Source organism: Eptesicus fuscus, chromosome 7, assembly GCF_027574615.1.
Source record: "Eptesicus fuscus isolate TK198812 chromosome 7, DD_ASM_mEF_20220401, whole genome shotgun sequence".
NCBI classification, from domain to species: Eukaryota; Metazoa; Chordata; class Mammalia; order Chiroptera; family Vespertilionidae; genus Eptesicus; species Eptesicus fuscus.
In genome coordinates this window covers 65702529-65716970 of record NC_072479.1, presented here as the reverse complement: position 1 = coordinate 65716970, position 14442 = coordinate 65702529, and the positions used below count along the sequence as shown (strand labels likewise).

The 14442-nt window shown below is 38.1% G+C and overlaps 1 protein-coding gene across 4 annotated transcripts in view; it reads right to left on the bottom strand.

Annotated features, from left to right (window-relative positions):
• The window catches only part of GXYLT1 (glucoside xylosyltransferase 1), a 60694-nt gene that overhangs the window by 26421 nt on the left and 19831 nt on the right, over positions 1 to 14442 (bottom strand). For 3 of the 4 annotated variants that reach the window (XM_054719153.1, XM_054719152.1, XM_054719154.1), the window contains 5 exons: positions 13262 to 13433; positions 11518 to 11643; positions 9169 to 9420; positions 3085 to 3208; positions 2610 to 2782 (listed from right to left, as the gene is read on the bottom strand). In XM_054719153.1, the coding sequence (XP_054575128.1) occupies positions 2610 to 2782; positions 3085 to 3208; positions 9169 to 9420; positions 11518 to 11643; positions 13262 to 13433 (847 nt within the window). The remainder of the gene's footprint in view (positions 1 to 2609; positions 2783 to 3084; positions 3209 to 9168; positions 9421 to 11517; positions 11644 to 13261; positions 13434 to 14442) is intronic. The other variant, XM_054719155.1, reaches the window with a different exon arrangement.

Genomic DNA, 14442 nt, shown 5'->3' with positions numbered 1-14442 from the left:
ACATTTTGACTGAGTGGTTAAAATCAACGTCACTGGGGGAGGAACCAAGATGGCGGCATAGTTAAACAACTAATCTGCTGCCTCACACAACAATTTCAAAAATACAACTAAAAGACAAAAACGTCTACCACCCAGAACCACGGGAAAGCTGGCTGAGTGGAAGATTTACAACTAAGAAGAGAAAGGAGCACAATCGCTGAAAAGCTGAGGTACGGAGGCATGCGAATTGGGCCAGCGGCGGGTGGCGGGGTGCGCAGCTTTTCTTCAACCCGCAGGGAGACAAGCTCCCGATCACTCTGAAATCCAGTTTCTGGGGACACTTGGGGGACCCAGGCACCTACGGGGAGAAGCTGGACTCTCGGCCATCGGGTCGGAAAGTGAGAGTGACTTTTTTGCAGAGGTGCGCCCAGCAATCATTGTTTACTGCGCTGGAGCACGGGGCGCAGGGACTTGGAAACGGGAAAGGCAGAGACGGCTGACGGCAGCCATCGCCGTTGGCCACGCCCCAGCCTAGTGACTCCCTGAGACCCCGCCCTGCCCTGAGGCCCCACCCCGCACATTCTACAAACCCGCCCAGGCTCAACACAGGGCTTTTGGATATAAATGGCCTGTTCTGGGGCGGCTCAACCAAATTAACTGCAGCTCCAGTCAGACTGCTCCAAAACCGCCCAAGCAAAGAGGAGAAAACTAGCCCTTGCTGTAGCTCCTGCTGGGGGACACACAGTACACAAGGGTACACCAAGAGTGTCCACCTCAAGTAACTGGGAGGCTGACCCATTGAACCAATAGGACACCTAGTACACAAAACTACCTTACCAACTTAGGGAAGCAGAGAATATGAGAAGGCAAGGAAACAGATCACAAACCAAAGAAATGGAGGAGAACAAGCGACTGGACATAGAGTTCAAAACCACGGTTATAAGGTTTTTCAAGAATTTCATGGAAAAGGCAGATAAATTCAATGAGGACCAACTAGAAATTAAACATACACTGACTGAGATAAAAAATATTATACAGAGACCCAAAAGCAGACTAGAGGATTGCAAGAATCAACTCAAAGACTTGGAATACAAAGAGGTCAAGGACACTCCTCCAGAGAAGCATGAAGAGAAGAGAATTCAGAAAGTTGAAGATAGTGTAAGAAGCCTCTGGGACAACTTCAAGCAAACCAACATCAGAATTATGGGGGTACCAGAAGAAGAGGGAGAGCAAGATACTGAAAACCTATTTGAAGAAATAATGAACGAAAACTTCCCCCACCTGATGAAATAGACTTACAAGTCCAGGAAGCGCACAGAACCCCAAACAAAAGGAATCCAAAGAGGACCACACCAAGACACATAATAATTAAAATGCCAAGAGCAAAAGACAAAGAGAGAATCTTACAAGCAGCAAGAGAAAAACAGTTAGTTACCTACAAGGGATCTCCCATACGATTATCAGCTAATTTCTCAACAGAAACCATGCAGGCCAGACGGGAGTGGCAAGAAATATTCAAAGTGATGAATAGCAGGAACCTACAACCAAGACTACTCTACCCAGCAAAGTTATCATTCAGAATTGAAGGGCAGATAAAGAGCTTCACAGATAAGAAAAAGCTAAAGGAGTTCATTACCACCAAACCAGCATTATATGAAATGCTGAAAGGTATTCTTTAAAAAGAGGAAAAAGAAGAAGAATGATAAAAATTATGAACAACAAATACATATCTATCAACAAGTGAATCTAAAAGTCAAGTGAATTAAAAATCTGAGGAACAGAATAAACTGGTGAACTTAATAGAATCAGGCATAGAATGGGAGTGGATTGATAATTCTCAGGGGGAAAGGGGTGTCTGTGTGGGGAGTATGGGAAGAGACTGGACAAAAATCATACACCTATGGATAAGGACAGCGGGGGGGGGAGGTAAGAGAAGAGGGGGGGTGGGAACTGGGTGGTGGGGAGATATGTGGGGAAAAAGGAGAAACAATTGTAATCTGAACAATAAAGATTCATTAAAAAAATAAATAAATAAATAAAATAAAATAAAATAAAATCAATGTCACCAATAAGAGGCAGACAGACAGCAGACAGAGGTGACTGAATGTGACACCCTGAGAAGAACACAACTCCACTTAAATAGTATTCTGACCAGGAGGGCATACCCTGAACCTAATCATAAAGAAACATCAGGCAAGCCATTATGAAGAACTTTCTAATAATATCAGGAATTAAGGGGCTCTATTCCTCCCAAAATGTCAATGCCATAATAGACAAAAAAAGATTGAAAACCTGTTCTAGATCAAAGAAGAGTAAAGCTCATGGATGGTAGATTAAAGTATTGTATCAATATTTTATTTCCTGAGTTTGACATCTGTCCTGTCAGTTGGTAATAAGAAAATATCCTTGTTCTAACTAAAAACACACATAAGTTTTTAGGGACAAAAGCACATGATTCAGAAAAAAAACAATGTATGTATAAAGAGAACCAATGATAAAGCAAATGGGGTAAAATATTAACAGCATATCCATATCCTTCAGTAAAGGACATAGAAATTTTTTGTACTATTCTTGCAAGTTCTCCATAAGCTTGCAAGTATTTCCACATAAAAACATTTTAAAATGCTTACATTTCTCAGTGCTTCATAAATAGCTCTAAATGCTGGCTGCTTATCATCATGGTAAACACCTCTGTTCCCATGAAGAATGAAGATTCCTTCTTCCTCTGCTTCTTGGCAATTGCTTCCATATATACAATGATCTGGTCGATAATTCCATTGACATGGAAAAATAAAAAGACTTTCTACATGAAGAAAGACAAAACAATTAAGTAAATAGCCCTAATCCCACAGAATTATCATTTTGCAAAAATTTTAGTTTAAAACTAGTCCTTACAGAGTAAAATTTAAAATAGTAAAAAATACGTTTGGCATTTAGATCTCCTCCTACTAAATCAATATTCAAGAAAAGTTTTACTCTGTCTTTAACATAAATAGTACTTACTATTAATATAAAGCCAAAATCAAATAAATGCATTTCATTTTGACTAAATAATACCTGTAATTTTTTTTTAAATGCAAAGGATCAAAGAAATTAAATGATTACCTGGGTTATGAAAAAATATGATATTCAACAGATCTTGATCACCCCACGTGATATTCAGTTTGTATTTCTTGAGCAATGGCATAAGTATGTCTCCCCATCGCATCCGTACAGTTGTCATATCATTCTGTTGGTAAACACAGTAAAAAGGTCCTCAAGCTTCCAGGCTCAAAATGGTGGCATGATGACAGTTCCCCATTCTTCCCTTAGCAATCATTACAGATCAGGAAGAAATAGCAACTTCTTTTGTTACAAAACCCAGTGACGCCAATGTAAACCTTAATGTGAGTAAGGCTGCCCAGCTGGAGCGGGAAAGGTAACAAAAGAAGCTATCTGAAGCTGCATGTAGAATTGAGAATACTAATAAAGCTGGGAAGGAGATGGAAAGAGAAAGCAGGCAATGGTCTGACTGTAACCTCATCTGAAAATGCAGACCACTTTAGTACCATATGTCTGGACAAAGTACCTCTGTCTATGTCTATGTCATAGAGTGGTTGAGGATTAAACCTGTTACTATATAATTAAAAAGTACCTGGAACAGTACCTGACACACAGTACACATGCAGTTAGCTATTACTATTGTTGCCATGATCACTATTATTCTTAGACTGATGCTAATCTTTTGTAACTGGCATTTCAGAGAGATCATTCAAAATTGATATCAAAAATAGATACTGAATTTCATCAGTTGCCTTTCAGCCTCATAGCTCATTATTTTAAAACACTAGAGGCCCGGTGCACGAAATTCATGCACGAGGGGAGGGGGAGGTGTGTGTCCCTCAGCCCAGCCTGCATCCTCTCCAATCTGGGAGCCCTTGAGGGATCTCCGACTGTCCGTTTAGGCAGTCGGACATCCCTCTCACAATCCAGGACTGCTGGCTCCCAACCGCTCGCCTGCCTGCCTGCCTGATTGCCTCTAACCGCTTCTGCCTGCCAGCCTGATCACCCCCTAACCACTCCCCTGCCAGCCTGATCGACGCCTAACTGCTCCCCTGCTGGCCCGATTACCCCTAACTGCCCTCCCCTGCAGGCCTGGTCGCCCCTAACTGCCCTCCCTTGCTGGCCTGGTCACCCCTAACTGTCCTCCTCTGCCAGCCTGGTCGCCCCTAACTGTCCTCTCCTGCAGGCCTGGTCGCCCCCAACTGTCCTCTCCTGTAGGCCTGGTCGCCCCCAACTGTCCTCCCCTGCAGGCCTGGTCACCCCCAACTGCCCTCCCCTGCAGGCCTGGGTCCCCCCCAACTACCCTCCCCTGCAGGCCTGGGTCCCCCCGCAACTGCCCTCCCTTGCAGGCCTGGTCGCCCCCAACTGCCCTCTCCTGCAGGACTGATCGCCCACAACTGCCCTCCCCTGCCAGCCATCTTGTGGCAGCCATCTTGTGTCCTCATGGGGGTGGACATCTTTGACCACATGGGGGTGGCCATCTTGTGTGTTGGAGTGATGGTCAATTTGCATATTACTCTTTTATTAGATAGGATGAAGTCAAATACCTGAGGAAACAACAGAATTGAAAGAGGGCTCTGGACCACAGAATCTGGAATGTGAAGGGATGGAGTTGAATAGTAAGCTTCTTATACTTCTGTGACTCTCTTAAACTCTCCAGACTTAACCCAGTATTTCTCAAAGTGCAGTTTGCATCATGCCAATCAGTGAATTTTTTATGACCTCAATAATACTAAGTACAAATATTAAAAGTGAGGTTTAGAAACTTTTATAGAATTTAACAGAATTATATCTATGTAATCTTATAATTTAGTAATTTATTTATATAATTTTTTTAAAACATGTTTTTATTGATTTCAGAAAGAGGAGGAAGGAGATAGAAACATCAATGATGAGGTAATCATTGATCAGCTGCCTCCTGCATGCCCCCTCCTGGGAATCGAGCCTGCAACACAGGCATGTGACCTGACTGGGAATCGAACTGTGACCTCCTGGTTCTTGGGTCAACACTCAACCACTGAGCAACATCAGCCAGGCTTATTTACATCATTTTTAGAAAAATATTGGCTCATGACAGATTGCAAGTTAAAAAAAAATTTTGATCCTTCTCCAAAGTTTGAAAAAAACATTGTTGTAAGCTATTCTAGGATATACATAAACTTAGTGGAGGTATAAACAATCTATCCTTGAAGAAAGAGAAAGAAAAGCTAGAATTCCTGGGGAAAAAACCAAAACATTTAAACTAAATATGATCTGCTCAAATTGTTTACCTTTGTGTGAAGTTTGTCAGAACGTAGTAATCACAGTAATAAAGGAATCTAAAGTCCCTCCCAAAATAATCTGGAAAATGACTGAAACTAATTTTACTTAAGGAATTAAGAAAATACTTTATTGAAAAAATTACTGTGAAATAAGTCACTGAGCAGGTTAACAAAATATTCTTAGGATCTGAAAAGGAAAATATAAACTGCACAAGGATAAAGACCAGCAACACCTTCAATAGGCAGGGACTGGTGGGCCCATTGTACCAGGCCATGTCCAACTCTTCACTGGGTTCAATCTATTCAAATAGACAGATAGATAGATTTAAACACACACACACACACACACAACACACACACACACACACACACACACACCTATTCAAAGAAAAATCAATGAAAGATATACTACAAGGCCCAGCGTAGTCTTGGAAGGGAGAGTGAAGATCAAAGAGGAAAAAAACCTTTATGGCTTAAAAATCCCCCTAGGAAAATACTGGACAAGAAACAACACTAATATTATTTGCTGATGACATAACTAGAATATTCAAGACAACCAATGAAAAAACAATGAGAAATCAAGTCAACAGAATTAGAAAAATGGCCTAAGGATATGGACAGCCATTACAAAGGAGAAAAAGAAATGACTGAAAATTATAATCAGATTTTTATCCACACTGGTAGCAGAGTCAGAAAAACACAAATTAAAATATATGAGATATTTTTCAGCCATATAATTTCAAGTTCATACTAGTACATACAAACAATAAAACCCTATCATCCATTCTCTACAATACCACACTCACATTAAAAATAAATGTGACAGACTGCATGTACTGAGAAAAAGCAATTATATCTTTACTAAGTAAAAAAAGAAAAGTGAAGATACAGAATAGGACCCTACACTTATAGTGTTAATATACATGTGTATCAGTTTTAAATTCCGTTTTTTAAAAAGTCTGAAGAATATGGTACATTGCAAAGTTTGTCATTTTGGCAAAGAAATGAAATTGGGGCCCTGGACAGTTTGGCTCAGTGGATACAGCGTCGGCCTGCAGACTGAAAGGTCCCAGGTTCGATTCCGGCCAGGGGCATGTACCTTGGTTGCGAGCACATCCCCAGCAGGAGGTGTGCAGGAGGCAGCTGACTGATGTTTCTCTCTCATCGATGTTTCGAACTCTCTATCCCTCTCCCTTCCTCTCTATAAAAAATCAGTAAAATTAAAAAAAAAAGAAATGAAACTGGGGAAAGCGGTGTGCAAAGGGGGAACTTGTTTTTTGATTCTACATACAATGAATTGTTTAAATTTTTATAAACATGACTGAGCCCAGCCGGCGTGGCTCAGTGGCCAAGCATCAACCCATGAACCAGGAGGTCACGGTTGGATTCCCAGGTCAGGGCACATGCCTGGGTTGCTGGCTTGATCCCCAGTAGGGCGCGTGCAGAAAGCAACCAACCGATCACTCTCATTGATGTTTCTATCTCTATCCCTCTTCCTCCCTCTCTCTTTAAAATCAATAAAAAGATATATTTTAAAAAATTTTAGTTTTATAATTTAAAAAACAGTAGTTGGCAAAAGTAGGTTTATAGTTGTATGTAAAACAAGTTTATTCTTGTATTATTATTTATCAATTATCGTAGTATTTTCCATACGAACAACTATAGACCTACTTTTACCAACCTCATACATAGTTTTAATTTACTAAATTTAGCAAACCTACTACCAAAATACACATGTATTATATTAAGATCAATTACCCTTTTAGAATTATGTATGCTTTTGAAAATTCATAGGCTCATTACCATTATCAGTCTACCTTATAATATAAAACTGACAGGTGGCTATTCATATTATATTCCAGCAATGCTAGAAACTGAAACTCATCAATTCCCCCAAATTAGTTACTCCACTAATCTCTGAAAAGTTCTATCCCTTTGGGTAAGATGTTCATTGATATTCTGTTCTCATAAGGTATTATTTTTATTTATATATATATATATAACAGTAAATCCTCTTTATTGGTGCAATGGGGTCCGCCAGACCCTGTCACATACAAATTACAAATAATTCAGAGCTCTAAAGTTTAAGACCTGTGCCAGGAAAAATCAAGGTAATGTTTGCTACAGATATAGCCTGGAAAGCAACCCAGAAAACAAAGAAAGATTATAAAAAAGGAATTAAAAACTCAGTAAGTTTTGTAGAAGCATCCAGCAACCATAAATGTAATAATATTTGAAAACAAAGCAAATTTGTATTGTTCTCACTGAGCAAGAGTAGGGTTGTTTGGAACATAGAGACAGTAGGTATGAAGCAAACAGTACCTAATAAATTAATGTACAATGCCTCTTATATTTTTCTTCGTTAAATAGTCATTAATATACAAAAGAAAGCTGAAGTTTGAAAGTTTAGCAATTACTTCAACTTCCATATCTACATCTCCAGCTGGTTTAGAACATGCCACAGACAAAAACAAAAGGGGAGTGGGAGAAACTGTTAAAGTATTTAAGAATGACATTTAAATAAGTAAAAAATAATCATAGATTTGAACTATATAGCTGTATTTTGAAATTTTTAAAAAAGTGAATAATGGTGTTACACTAAATTATCTCTAAGGTTCTTTGCAACACTAAGTTTCTCATAATTCTGTGAATTTCAAATGAAAGGTTACTGAGAAGTCACATTATTCCTTAGCAGATAATCTTACAGCACCATCTTCTGGTATAATATTACTATGCATAGAAAAGGAAGAAAACTCATAGTTTGAAATCTTATTTAGAAAAATTTATGGTATGTGAAATTTTAAAACTCAAGATATATTAACAAATTGGGTAACCTTTTAAAGATGTTCACTTTTAAGTAAGAACACAGTCACACCAGCCTCATTCGTTCATTCAATTGTAAGAGACAAAGGTAAAATGAAATCAAGATTTCAGAAAGGTTCAGAAAATGGAAAAGATTTATTAAAAAAAAAAACACGAACACCTAGATTTACTAGTACTAGATCTACAGAATGATGGGTATAAACTGTCTGTGCTAAGACTGAAATGTCAAGATGTGGCGGGAGGGTGGCTACAAGCATCACTGCTGCCTATACCCAAAATAAGAGGGAGGTTTAAATCAGACACGTAGAAAGGAGTATTAAATAATGATGTAAATTCTGTTCCACCAGAAGCCATAAGAAAAAGATCTGACAAATAAACGTATAAAACATACATATATACTCATATCAGATATGACTTAATATCTCTTAATGTTTATTTCTGTCCTAACTAGATGTAAAGGGATAAACAGTAAGTCTATATGGGTGTTACAGAGGTCACTGTTTTTAGCTGACATTTAAGTGCTTACTTTGTGGCATACTCTGTACACTTACTATGAGTTAGCCACTGTTCTAACTAATTTCATCCTCACAAAAGCCTATAACATAGGTACTGTGTTACCTTGCCATCCTCATTTCACAGATGAAGAAACTAAACCCCATAGATGTTCAAAACTTACCCAAGGTTCTAGCATTTGAACCAAGCCAGCAGGCACCAGAGTCTTAAGCTCTTAACTGCAACTCTGTGTTCCCCCAAGATGTCTCACACTTTAAATTCAAGTATTCTACGGCTGCGGCTGCACAACTACAGAACGACTGCTGCTGCCTGGAATAACAACCTAAGAAGGTAATGTTCGCTACAGTGCATTAGTTCACTTCATTGTAATGCCATCTCGTTTGAGCAATGCTCTAATAAACAGAATACTAAGAACAAGCATTTCTTCAAATACTTTAGATAAATAGAAATATTCTGAATAGTTCGATCTAGTTTTTAACAAAGCAAAATTAAATCGGAAACCAAACACTTCAGAGGGAAAATAACCAACTACCTATTATCAGGGACTTACCTTGAAATACTTCCTTCTTATTCTAGTCATGTTCATCAACATAACTCCAGAGTTTACTCCAGTTTTTCCATAGTATGGATGTCTGGCAAAGCGATTATACCATCCTATTCGAGGCTCTTCATGTTCTGGTGCCATTCCAGCAATTTGTGTGGAATTAAATTTCTTGAGTAAAGACCAAATGTCATCAACGGGCCGTAAAAAAAGGATATCAGTGTCGACATACAGTAGTGAGTCAACTTCTTTCAGGATTAACTATAAGGAGAGATATTTGAATCATTAACTATAATTCTATTTATTTAGTATAAAACATAAAAGAAGATTTAATTATCAAAGAAGTACTTAAGAGATAAGCTAACTTACATTAACTTTTAAAGCAATTTTTCCTCGATCAGTCATTTTTTGCAACAGCATGTTAAAGATACTATGCTAATCTTTATATTAACTTTTAGAGAAGAAACACTATCAAAACAAATAAGAACAAAAACTAACAATAAGAATAAAATAAAAGGATATGCTCATAGATTAGGGAGAAATCTTAATTAAAGAACATTAACTTAGGTGAATTTCTATCTCAAATTTTAATTTCTTGAGATAAATATAGAAATAAACCAATATAAATAAAGATATGGCCCTAGCCAGTTTGGCTCAGTGGATAGAGCATCTGCCTGTGGACTGAAGGGTCCTAGGTTCAATTCCGGCCAAGGGCACATGCCTGGGTTGTGGGCTCGATCCCCAGTAGGGGGTGTGCAGGAGGCAGCCGATCAATGGTTCTCTCTCATCATTGATGTTTCTATCTCTATCTTTCTCCCTTCCTCTCTGAAATCAATAAAAATATATTTTTTTAAAAAGATATGAATTTGTTCCCTTGGCCTGCAACACTAATGCCTGGCACCTTTACATCATTTTGGTCTCAACTAGCAAACGGTAGAGCCAAAATTGAAACCCAGACCACTTAGCTTAAGTTCATGCTCTTATTTCTATGCTTACTGTCCACCAACAAATCAAAGAAAATGTGCACACACTTAGTAAGAGTAAAAACAAAACTTGTCTTGCAAGACAGATCAGCTATGCTGCTACTTCCAGAGAAATGTTAAATCTCCAACATATCTTCTACAGGGATTCCCAAAGGCAATTTTTGTTTTTTATTTCTGCCTTACCCATGAATTTTAGAATTTGACTCCTACAAATTTAAATTTATTGCCTATCCAGTGTATCAGTAAGACTCGATAATTAGGTTAAGCTAAACCTTTTTAGTTAAGAATGAAAATAAGAGCTTGTTCTTCATTCTGCTCCTTTTCAAAGATGCTACCTCCTCCTAGAGCTAAGGTTAAGCAATTACCTTAATGAGCAGCTAGGAGGTTGAAAACACCCAATTCCCCCCACCAGCTGGTTTAATATCAGGCTGAAAAAAATCTGATGGTTGACTGGAGTGCCTGTATAAAGCCCCCAATTAAAAGAGTATGTGTACATGTGTCTGTAGGTCTGTCTGTCTCTCTGTTGTGGGGTCAAAAATGAGGGCAACTGGTTTTATATCAACATTCTGCTTCTGTACCACGATACAATGTGTATTTACAGATTACTGGATTGTTGCAGACTAGGAAGACTGCATAAAACTCCAAGTTCACTGCCAACTGGAAATCAGACATAAGGTTAAATAATAACCACATCAGTATTTCTCGTGGAAGAAGTCGACAGAGCCTACATTAGTTCTTTTCATCCATTTTAAAGGAAGAGAAACTCAGTAAAAAAAAAAAAAAAGTTTATCACTTAGAAAAATAAAGCATCAATCTATTAAAATCTGAGTATTTTAGATTTAAAAAATTATAATCAAGGTTTATCGCCAGACATTACCAAAAAACAGCCCCACTGAATAAATGGTTCCCATCTCCCTGTGAGTTCACATGCCTTAAATTGTCTTTGTGTTAAAATATTAGTTAGAAAAGGTAAATTGACTTGGTGTAAGACAAAAACGGTTAATGATGCAATCTATTTCCCAAATTATAATGAAGTCTGCAACTTGAAGGTGACATTACCACCATATTTCTGCTGGCAAAAGATGACCTCGATTTCTTCTTAGAGATATAACAGTTTATAGCACTGAATAAATTAAAATGCAAGGAACAGTGTTTCAATAGAAATTATTTACTGGTACAGTTTTCATTTTAACAGAGGTTTCTATGGAAATGTTTTTTATTCCTTGTGTTCGTTCAAAGGAAAAGTCATACTGTGTGTGTGTGTGTGTGTGTGTGTGTGTGTGTGTGTGTGATGATTTAAATGCAACTCTTCATTAATTCATGTGTATAAAAGCAAGAGTCAAAAAACAAACAAAACACTGGGGGGAAAACTTACTGGCAAGAACAATCTCTGGGAAGCACATGGTTTAAAGAGCTTTTTCCACTCCAATGCATTCTCACTCGGAAAACTTATTGGGTATAATGAATAATTAAATGTTTGCAAAAATGACCAGCTGTCGAGCTGAAAAATATAAAAAAATAAGAACTCAGTTTAATTATTTTTCACTTTCAATTTTCTCTGTAAGATCATATACCAACATTTTTTAAAAACTAAAAACTAAGATATTACACATTTTACGTTGGACAAAGTTAAGACAAAGTCAGAGTCTTCTTTCTCATCATTTTTTTTCATTCAGAATTTTAAAATAATAATATGCTAGAGAGAATCCACCACAAAGATCTGAGGCATAATAAAAGTTATAAGGAAATCAATCACAAAATCAGAAAGTTGTAAAAGCCTTGTAAATTGTTGATCTCCTTCAACTTTACCTGATATATAAATCTTCTCAATCTCTAAACAAATTAAACTGAGAAAAATGAAGCACTAATTTTATTGCATCATATCATACTACAGGCCTGGTGCACGAAATTCGTGCATGGGAGGGGTGGTCCCTCAGCCTGGCCTGCATCCTCTCCAATCTGGGACCCTTTCGGGGGATATCCGGGCCTAAACAGATCCCACAGGGATCGGGCCTAAACTGGCAGTTGGACATCCATCTCGCAATCCAGGACCGCTGGCTCCTAACAGCTCACCTGCCTGCTGACCTGACCCCCTAACTGCTCTCCCCTGCTGGCCTGATCCCCCTAACTGCTCTCCCCTGCTGGCCTGATCCCCCTAACTGCTCTCCCCTGCTGGCCTGATCCCCCTAACTGCTCTCCCCTGCCGGCCTAATCACCCCTAACTGCCTCTGCCTCAGCCCCGCCACCATGGCTTTGTCCGGAAGGTCATCCAGAAGACGCCCAGTCTAATTAGCATATTACCCTTTTATTAATATAGATAATATATTTACAAAGTCAGACTAATATGAAACTAATTAGAAAGTATTTGTCTATTTATGTGCTTTTAATATGCATAGATATTCCTGATAATAAAATGTTCTGATAAATACATATCCAATGCGAACTTCTAAAAAAAAGATTACAAAAGGCAAAACAGACCTAAAAATCTATAATGAACACGTTTACTCTTTAGCATCCTGAATGCATTGCAAGACACTGTATTGTTTCAAATTCTGCTTAAGTATTACCTATCATTGTTGCTTCAACAAAATTATTGACTCAAATTTCCTACATTCACAATTTATAAGGAGGGGGTACTAAGTAGTTTATGTAAGAAGCTAAAAATGTTCTCTTTTTGAATGACTGTTTACAAGTAATTTTTTTTTAAATCCTCACCCAAGGATATGTTTAATTGATTTTAGAGAGACGAAGGAAGAGAGACAGAAACATCAGTCGGTTGCCCCCTTTACGTGCCCCAACCAGGGATTAAGCCCGCAACGTAGGGATGTGTCATCTCAACGTGAGAAATGTTGCTGCTTTAAGGCAGGGGTGGGGAACGTCCAGCCCTCGCGCCATACAAGTCCCACGAAATCATTTGGTCTGGCCCTGCCAAGGCATTAGGGGTGAGTTAATTAAATGTTTGACCAAATATAGCAGGCTAATTTTAAAGCTGATAATTTTGCACAGCCCTCGAATGATGTTATAAATATCCAAATGGGCCTTGGCAAAAAAAAAGGCTCCCTACCAAGCAGTACACCATTAAATATTTAACTCTATAGACTTAAGTCTCAAATACTTACTATGCCTTTGAAACTATCATGTAGTTGATCTTCAGCAAAAATATGGAACTGAAGAGGTTTGATGCTGAAAATGATCGCTGACTTCAACATGGTTACAGTTTCTTCCAGTCGTTCACCACAGGCAACTACAGCGAGGTGCATCCTCTCCACGGGCTGTACTTTCAGACCATATCTAATCGAAAAGAAAACCACATGTTCAAACAGTTTTAGCATAAAGTTAACATATTAACAACACGGCATTTTGACCATGTTCAAAAACTGAAGTACGAAACTTCTATTTAAAAGGCAAAGAAATATCAAATTACAAAACAGTACAATGCTGAATCAATCATACAGTTCTATACCCTCAGTCAGCCTTTCTTGGCCAACATTCCTCACTAGGAACCATAAAATATTAAAACACACACACAACTACTTACTTTCTCACGTCTCTCAAGAGTGGTATATAATTAAAACCATTCTAGATGCACACAAGAGAAGTTAATTCATTACTCACACTGAATGCATTAGCACATTAGGGCTCAATTCTCTCAAGGAACCTCCCCAATTGAAAAGGAGAGCATCAATTTTTAAAGCTTTTTTATTTTTTAAAAATCACAAACACACATAAAGGTAGAGAGAATACACAGACGTTCCCCATGTGCCCATCTCCCAGCTGCAACAATTACCATCCAACATTATTATTTCATCTAAAACTCCTGCCCACGCTTTTCACTAACCAATGAATCATTGTGAAGCAAACACAGACAGAAATTCACCCATAAATATTTCAATATTATATCCAATCTTCACCCACGTGACTACAAGAAGTTTTCTTCACCTAACTTTTGTCACTGACATACCTTCAGTCCCCTTTACCAAGTAATCAGTGAGTAGTAAAAATTTCTGAGGTGGTCTAAAACATACAAGTCAAACTCTAGGATTGCATCTTGGAAGGAAAGACTCCCTAAACCCCCGTTATTGGCCTAGGCTATGTTAGACCATATTACTTCTAACACAGAGCAGCAGTGTAACCTTTATAACCTACCAGTACCTAAAGAACAGAACTAATTAAGTGTGACTGTATTGTTATTAAATAAAATAACATACTTATAACATAAAATAAAGATCCCATCTGTAATTATGACATAAAACAATCTTTTTGGAACTGACAGCTAAAGTAATGTAAGAATGGAAGATAA